We start from the raw sequence: 8981 nt of genomic DNA on the forward strand, positions 1-8981 counted from the left end.
GCCATCTTACAGCCCCCCCCCCAACTACAGCTCTCTTGGTGCAGGGGAGGGGAGTACAACGAGCCATCTTACAGCCTCCTGCCCCAATCTCCAGCTCTCTAGGCAGACCTGATCCAGTTGCGCTGGCTGAAGTTCACTTGTGAAGCCGAAATCTCTTTCCACTTCACAAACTCTCCCTGTGTGGCTCGTTCTGGGTTATCTGATGCCTCGTGCTGCGAGCAGGTCTGCCCAGCACAGCCGGCTATGTGGATGGATGAGGCCCAACAGGAGCCTATGGGAGATGATACTAACTAACCGCCCGGCAGGGCAACCAGAATGCAAACTGCACACCCCATATCTCCCCTTGATATTTCATAGACTCCTCTGCCCTGCCCCAACACAGCCACTCACTGCCTTACTCCCGCTCTGGGGTTTGTAGAGTGCCGAGTGGTGAAAGGTGGCTTGTTTGCTGCTTGGCTTTTCACACTTTACAGGAGTGTCACATTTCTCTCTGACAGCTCTGTTAACCTCAGGGTCCCAAGCAACTGCCACCAGGGGTAACTCCATTCTGCCTGTCTGCAGTCCCAGTCACCCCTTTCGCTTCCTGGCCTGAAAGCTTCCACAGCATTGCAAGTAGAGCTGTTAAGCTGCTGCCATGTTCTGCTCCAGAGGGGGCTGCATTTCAGTGGTGGGTAAAGCATGCCGTGGGCCTAAGCCGGCGTATCAACGTAAGCATGCAAGCCACCTTGGGGTCCCATGGGATAAAATGTGCTCTGAACCACACTGTCACAACCCCCCTCTGCCGGTCATGGTTCTAGCAGGGCTTACGGTCACAGGCTTCCATCCACCTCTTGCACGTCACGCCAGGCCCCATGACCCATGCCCTGCGCACAGCTCCGGGCCCAGCACTGGTGCAGGAAATGCTGTGCACAGCCTGCAGAGGGCGCACTCTCACGTGTCCTCTTAAAACCAGGGGGCATTTCTGCTGGATTCTTTCTCGAAGGCGGGGCTGGTCCAGTTTCCACCTTTCCCTGAGAAAGCAGCAGCTTTACAGACAGAGTCCAGGGCACAGTCCCTGCGCTCCCCACCCACCTGCACACACTCAGCCTGTGACAATGTAAAGGCAGAAAATAAACCTCTCTCCAATGGCATTAACAGAGTCACAGTCATCTAGTCTGACCTGCTGAATAACCCAGGCCAGACACCCTCACCCAGGCCTTCCTGCTTCCAGCCCATCCCGTCTGCTTGGGCCACAGCACGCCTTCGGGAAGATATTCAGCTCTTGCCTTAAAAAGACGGCCAGTGCTGAAAACTCCCCCAGCTCCTTTGGTAAACTGGTCCAGGGGTCAGTCCCCTCACTGCTCGATGCTGTACCTCATGTCTAGTCCGAACCTGTCGCCTTCCCCTGGCAGCCCTTAGAATTCACCCCTAGCTACAGAAACACTGTCGCCAGGACTGGAGGCCACACAGGCCCTCCTGCAAAAAGTACGCTGAAGGCAAAGGGCGCAATCAAACCACAGCAGTTCCCGGAACCTGCCATGCATCATCCCAGAGCCATTTCAAGCCACCCCAGGTCCGATCGATGTTTTATTAGCATTGTAACGTTTCACCTTCCCTCTCTCTCATTGAGAACACAGAGCAGCAGCCAAATACAGCTATTTATGGAGTTTCAAGGTAGGTCAGATGTCAGGCTTTACCAGCTTTGTTCAACCGAGTCCGATAAGCAGCCACGGGGCCAGCACCGAGAGCCCTACTGCTTCTGGCAGACTGAACGTTGCTGGTTTCTTCCACACGTGGATGTTTGCACCGGCCTGGAGAAGGCCAGCGAGACAGACGCTGGGACGGACTATGTGCACGGGCCAGCAGGGCACTGAACTGCCTTTGGGTCTCTGCTGCAGACTCTTCAGCATCTAAAGCCCGGAGCAGTTTGCATCTTTGTCAAAATTCTTGACCAGAGGCAGAGGCAGGTCACTGGGTCACGCCAGCCTTTCACCTCTGGAGCGCTGCGCTCTGGGCGGAGGAGGCCAACGGGGTGACTGCCCTGAAGGCTTCAGTGTAAATGTCCACGTCAGAGCGCACCTGCTCCTAGCCTGAGTGGGGACAGTGGGAAGTGTCCAGCCAGAAGAGGAACAGACGGATGCTGCAGGTCAGGAAGGAAACAGTGAAGTGTGTGGGGAGCCCAGGCTTAGAATCGTGGGGCGCTGTGAGTCGGGACTGAGGGGCATTAGTAAAGCAGTGTCGGAGAAGCTTGCACATCCCCTGCCCACTTTATGTCTTACCCCAGGAACAACCCCTCACTTCCGTGGCAAGCCCGTCATCCTGGCTGTCCCTGCGGGAGTGGCCAGAGTCCTACGGTGCTTGAGCCTGCAGGCTGCGAGCAAGCGCCAGGCTCACCCCAAGCCCAGAAGCGAAACACTTTGCAAACCCCGAGCAACCTCGCCACGGATGAAGCCCAGGTAGCGCCCGGGGCGGAGGAGCTGGCATACGGCAGGGGAGTCATGGCTTAGGCTCTGCGGGCTTGGAGCACATTAGCCATCAAGGGCAGTCCCAGTCCACAGCCCAGTTATTTGAAGTTCCAGCCCTAAGAGTTCACCCTGAGCACGCTCAGGCCCGCAGGTGCCATGGACACTGGCAGGAGCCTCCCTCTCCGGCTACCCTACCTTGCTTGGCCTGGGGGTGGGCACTCACTCTCGGCAGGACGTGGGCAGGGCACTGAGAGCTGGGTCAGATCCGCAGGCCCCACACCACGCTCAGACTCTCCAAGACGGACGGCTGCTCACAAGGGCAACCCCCTCCATCCGAGGCAGGCCCAGGAGCTGCCAGTGCCAACTCCAAACCCACCTGCCCAGGGCACCACTGGGAAGCGGCTCCCAGTGCAGCCAAAGGGGCAACTCGGGCCCAGGCAGCTGCACCAGCAAATCACACAGGCTGTCGCTGGGGACTCACCCTGAACAAGCAGAACAGAGGTCCTGGTTGAGGGAGAGCATCACCCAGGCCCAGACCCTCCTGGGCCTGACCCAGCAGAACCGCTACCGGGCACGGGGCCCCTGGGGCAGGGCCTCGAGGCGGGGGGAGGGGATCCCTACTGTCCCCCGCTCCCCAGGGCTCAGCTGAGCTTCTCAGGCTTGGCACAAGGCCTGGATCCAAGAGAACAATCTCCAGAAGCCGGGAACTCCTGAATCCCAGCGCCAGCCCTGACATCAGTGGGAAGGGAGTTATGGGCTAGTCTGCGGTCTAGACCTAGGCCAGAGCCAAGCAGCACTGCCAGGCTGAGGAGCAACCCCCAGGTCTGGGAACCCAGGCCCGAGCGCCGCGGGGCACTCCGGGGAGAGTGGAACCAGCTCATCAAGCCCTTGAGAGGCAGCCCCAGGGGGTGGGGAGCTCCTGCCGAGAGGGCTGGGAGCCGACACCTGCTCCAGAGACATTTGCCCCCAGCCCTGCCCTGTCTAGCTCGCAAACAGAAGGGGGGGATCATTCTGGGCATCCTGTTTTCTCCCCACCTCCCCAAAATGGGCTACACCCTCAGGACCCAGCCCATGGGAGTGACGGCCCCTTGTTCCTGCGCCGATCCCATGGCCAGGCTGGGAGCAGGGTGGGGAGGGGTTCTGACCCTGCTCAATACCCCTCTTTCCCCATGAAGGACACTGCAGTCCCCATGGAGCTACCAAAATGAGAGAGTGGGATCAGGGCCCAAGGGTGGGTCACATGAGCGTGGGGGGGGGGGGTTGGGAGTTATGGGGGTGGGAGGGGTGTGTGAAAGACATTGCAGTACATTGGGTGGAAAACAGGGAGGGGAATCATCACCCCGATAAGCTGCCCTCTTCCCTGGATGTGGGAGTTGGCTTGAGGCTCCTTTCGCCTCAAACAAAGAACACCCCCAGCCCCACCCCCTATATCTCACCCCACTGCTAAACCTCAGGCCTGGCACAGCCAGGGGCCAAGTGTCCCGCGGACATGCACAAGGAAGTTTTAGGCTGGGATTTAAAAAGCAGTCTATGGTCACCCAACTTCCATAGAAATCCAGTAAGATCCAGGCACTGAACACCCAGCGAGTCTTTGGTAAATCAGAGCCTTCAGTCTGCTTGGAAAGAAGGATGGAGTCTTCAGCATGGCACAGAGTCTGCCACGAAGCCTTTGCACGTCCACTGGGCTTTGGGGGAGAATGATCGGGTCTGGCTAGTGGATTAGACAAGCAAGAATTAAGGAGGTTCTGGAGGCATTCGATAAAGTGTGCTGGGAATCCAAGAGGAATGTGGGCTGATATCCAAGTGCTGATCCTGCACTGGGATATCCCAAAGGGTGGAATAGATGCAGGCAATGGTGGGGGAGAGGGGGAGTTCGTGGATCAAGAGTCAACAGTACAGGAGAGCCCAATGAAGAGAAGTATTCTGATGTATATCAGCACTCAAGGGGTTAGCGACAGACAAGCTGCACAACTCACCTACAGCACAGAGCTGGGGAGCCAAGGAGAAGTTATTTGTTCCGGTAGGACTGGAGCAGTAATACAGCCATGCAGGCTAAACTAAGGGGCCAGCACCCGCTGTGGACTGGCAGGTCCCTCACTGTCACTTTCGCACCCTGATGCCCCCCGTCACCCCGACATCACCCCAATGCCTCCCCCCATCTGTGATGCAGTGAACCAAATGTCAGCACTGCAAATGACCTGTATTTCATTCCGAGACATCCCACTGGGGCCGCCTAGTGACTGGCTCCCAACACCAACCTCTTCGTTGTTTTTAAAGTTTGACAGTCACATGTCTCGACAGGCTTGTTCCCAAGTTTTCCTTCCTCCCCAGGGGGCCATGTGAATGAGGGGCAGAGTCCCCTGAAGTGAAAGCGACACCATCAACTTGAAACCTAGTTGGGTTTGGGTTTTTTTTTTAAAGGACCCAAAAGTAGCTTCAGGCTGTACCCAGTCCCCCCCCCACCACCACCACCAATGTTTGTGAGTTTACAATGACCTTCTCTTACTTTAAAGCTTTCATTCTCTTGTCCAGCCCCAATGAAACACCCAAGAAACTGACAAGCTGCATACTGACCTGACCCGAAGTGGTATCAAAAGCACAATGCAGACAAACTGAGGGAACGGAGAACACTATTTTCCCCCTTTAATTTCTCGCATTGATGGTAACTGTAGGAGTCATTTGTAACAACAAACTAAAATGTTCAGAGGCCAGGGTGCGATCAGCCACTATGGTGAGAAGCGCAGTATAAATCCCTAAAATGGATACATTTTTAAATGACTGCATCCATTTAATCTCGTTTGATGAGATTAGGGTCTCAAATTGAGTGTTTGGTATCACCAGCAATAAAACATTTTCAGTGCCAATCATAAAGGGTTTGCTTCTGAGCACAAATCAAACCCAACAAGACCATGAAGTCTCCTGCACAACAAACATGCTTTTGTTTTTTAAAATCACACTTGGAACTAGGTTATGCACAGTTACTAACAACACTTTGTGCTAGATGCACAGAAATCTTATTTTCCACAGGAGGATGGGGAAACAGGATCCCATTTTTAACAGGCAGAATCTGGAGCAAGGCCATCAAATCTATTGCGTGCAGTGCCTAGCAATGGAAGCTGCTAGTTTCATCTATGTAAATTTAGCCCTTTACCAATAAAATGGTTTTGCAGATGCAAATGGCTGATCTCTCTACACAAAGCCTGATGGGAAACCAACCTCATAAGCAGTTAGTTTGGTTGTGTACTTAAACCAAACGCACACATAGGCTTTTTAGCTCATTGTTTTGGTAAACATAATAATACCTGCATGTATATAGAGCTTGGTGTGCTCAAAGCTCTGTGATTCATTACTGGATCACTCATGATTTTACAAGTAGCAAAATCGATCTCTGCCTTCTGCAGTGCTGGGCCTGTATGGGAAGGTTTTTGAGTAACCGCTGAATGTGGAATTCAACACATCTGGCTGTATGTGCGCTTTCTGCCAGGCCACCCTCACCCTACTGTCGTCAACAACTGCCAGAGGAGTGAAACACAGAATGACAAGGGGTAGATTTGCACAAAGCAGCCCCAGACACAAACAGGAACACAGCCACTTCTCTGCTGTCGGGTCTGCCGTGTGCTCCTGCGGATGGAACACAACCACGGCCATAAAACGTCTGCTTACATAACGTCCAGCTCCCTGAAATGCCTGCATGACCAACTGTCAGCATTGTACCCTAATTACCCCCTCATGCGCTATCAAATATAAGCCAGCTCATCAGCATTTCACTAACCATCCATCATCTTTTCACAGATTCTATAAAACGGGCTAATGCACCTGGGCCCCCAATGGGAACAGAATCCAGCATGAGCATTTAATGGGGAGCAGAGAGGCTTGATTGCTTGGGTCTCTCCTTCGTCACCACACCTTTTAAAATCACACAAATGCCTTCCGAGGCAGCGCAGACGCCAGGGTCCCAAAACACAGCTGAATAAAACGCAGGGCAGCCGTGAAAGCGGCCCAGAACATTGCGCCACGATCCCTTATCAGCGCCAAACACAGCGGTTCCTTTCTGTCTGACAGCTCCAGGGGAGAACATAAAAGTGACATTTCAAGGTATTAAAGGCAAATTCATGTTTCTTTCATAGCCAGCGGAGTCCATCTTTCACCCCTGCGCAGCTAAGAAGTCGAGACGGCACAAACCAAGGGCAGCTGCAGCTAGGGCAGTTAATGCAAAACCCCCCACAGGGCCTGCAGCCTGTTTTGACAATACAAGTAAATGCCCAGTAAGACAATGAATGCGAAATCATGGCTCTCGCACACCAGAACAAATTGGGCCTGTTGCAAGGAGATTCGATTTCGTCCCGTCAGCCGATATAAAGCAGTGACATTCCTCACAGCGAGAGGTGTCCGTGGGAGCCAAACCAGCCCTGGCTTTGCAGGAACGTTGTCCCTCTGTGAATCAGGGACCCAGGTTCAAATAACCCAAGAGATCCCAAGAGAAAGGCAGCAGGGAAAGCAGCTCCCGTGAAGCTTGCGCTGAGGTTTGGGCTCGATCGCCGACAGGATATCCATTCTTACCCCAGTCCCTACAGCTGAGCTCCAACCACCTCCCCCCTTTAGAGCCAGAGATCCAAGCCACATGGCGCTTGGCTTCATGCAATTTCCCCCTTTAGGCTCAAAGCAATAGGTGGGCAGAACACCCTAGCTGACCCCCTCCTCCCGGTCCCGCCAGGCAGCAGGAGTGGCCCCTGGAGAAACGTTCCTTCTCCCTGGCAGCCAACATGGCGAGACAGGTGTGGGATGTTGAGTGACCTCAGGTACCCATGTCCAGGGAACGCGCCCCCTCCCCAGGGGCTGCCCCGGCTGAGGAATCGGCCCGGCCCTTTGCAGACAGTTATCTCCCTTAGGTCCCTATAAAATCACTGCAAAACAATTGCACGGTTGCAGCAGCATGCATGCATGCATGCATAAATAAATAAATAACCCCCACCCCCACCCCTTAACCGCGGCCCCCCAGGGTCTGACAGCGCTGACGGGGGTCAGGAAGGGTTGATTCCGTGCAAAAAGAAAAATGGGGGGCGGGGGGGCAAAGAACAACATGCTCCGGAGACAAGCCCCGGGTGCAGGCGGGGAAGGGGAGCCGCAGGCCTGGGGGGGCTCGGGGGGGGGAGCACCTCCGTGGACACACCCGGCCCCCCGGGGCCCAGCAGCACTTACCGGGGTCGAAGGGCGAGCTGAAGGCGAAGCTGGGGTGGAGGAAAGAAGGCGACATGACAATAGCAAGGCGCTTTGCAGCCATTCCCAGGGCAAGGCGGCGGCGGCGGCGGCCGGGGGGGGCGGCCGGGGGGGCGCAGGCAGCCGCGGAGCGGCGGGGGCCGGACCCTCTCCCCGCTGCAGCGGCGCCACGAGCCCCGGGCGGCCCGCAGAGCCCCGGGGGCGCCAGCGGCTCAGCCCCCCCCCCGGCCCGCGCCACCCCGGGGCGCTCAGCGGGGGCGCCGCGGCGGGGAGCCGGGGCGGGCGCGGGGCAGGGGCCGGGCGCGGCGCGGGGCGAGGAGCTGTTCCGGTGCTGACCCTGGGCGCGGCGGCGGCATCGCCATCTTGCTCCGGTCCCCCCGGCGGCGGCGGCGGCGGAGGGGAGCGGGGGGAGGGAGCGGAGCCGGGGGGGGCTCGGCCGGGCTGCGACCCCTGAGCTCATCCTCTGCCCCCCCCCCCGGCTCGGGCTCCGCTGCGCCGCTGGGGGAGTGGGGGGCGAGTGCAGAGCTGGGGGGGCGAGTGCAGCAGGGGGCGAGTGCAGGAGCGGAGATGGGGGGCTAGTTGCAGGGGTGAAGGTGGGGGGCTAGTGCAGAGCTGGGGGGGCGAGTGCAGGGGTGAAGGTGGGGGGGCGAGTGCAGCAGGGGGCGAGTGCAGGAGCGGAGATGGGGGGCTCCTGCAGGGGCGGGGGCTAGTGCAGGGGTGGGGGCTCGTGCAGGAGTGGAGATGGGGGGCGAGTGCAGGGGGGGGATAGTGCAGGGGTGAAGGTGGGGGGGCGAGTGCAGAGCTTGGGGGGCGAGTGCAGCAGGGGGCGAGTGCAGGAGCGGAGATGGGGGGCTAGTTGCAGGGGTGAAGGTGGGGGGCTAGTGCAGAGCTGGGGGGGCGAGTGCAGGGGTGAAGGTGGGGGGGCGAGTGCAGCAGGGGGCGAGTGCAGGAGCGGAGATGGGGGGCTCCTGCAGGGGCGGGGGCTAGTGCAGGGGTGGGGGCTCGTGCAGGAGTGGAGATGGGGGGCGAGTGCAGGGGGGGGATAGTGCAGGGGTGAAGGTGGGGGGGCGAGTGCAGAGCTTGGGGGGCGAGTGCAGCAGGGGGCGAGTGCAGGAGCGGAGATGGGGGGCTAGTTGCAGGGGTGAAGGTGGGGGGCTAGTGCAGAGCTGGGGGGATAGTGCAGGGGTGAAGGTGGGGGGGCGAGTGCAGCAGGGGGCGAGTGCAGGAGCGGAGATGGGGGGCGAGTGCAGGGGCGGGGGCGAGTGCAGGGGCGGGAGGCTAGCGCAGGGGTGAAGGTGGGGGGCTAGTGCAGGAGCGGAG

At 58.0% G+C, this 8981-nt stretch overlaps 1 protein-coding gene across 2 annotated transcripts in view; it reads right to left on the reverse strand.

Annotated features, from left to right (window-relative positions):
• AATK (apoptosis associated tyrosine kinase) overlaps nt 1-7763 on the reverse strand; it is a 74850-nt gene extending 67087 nt beyond the window's left edge. The window contains exon 1 of one of the 2 annotated variants that reach the window (XM_048818843.2): nt 7644-7763. In XM_048818843.2, the coding sequence (XP_048674800.1) occupies nt 7644-7725 (82 nt within the window). In that variant the 5' untranslated portion in view covers nt 7726-7763. The remainder of the gene's footprint in view (nt 1-7643) is intronic. The other variant, XM_048818845.2, reaches the window with a different exon arrangement.
• Nucleotides 7764-8981: the final 1218 nt, after the last annotated feature.

Source organism: Caretta caretta, chromosome 14 (genome assembly GCF_965140235.1).
Source record: "Caretta caretta isolate rCarCar2 chromosome 14, rCarCar1.hap1, whole genome shotgun sequence".
Classification (NCBI taxonomy): Eukaryota; Metazoa; Chordata; order Testudines; family Cheloniidae; genus Caretta; species Caretta caretta.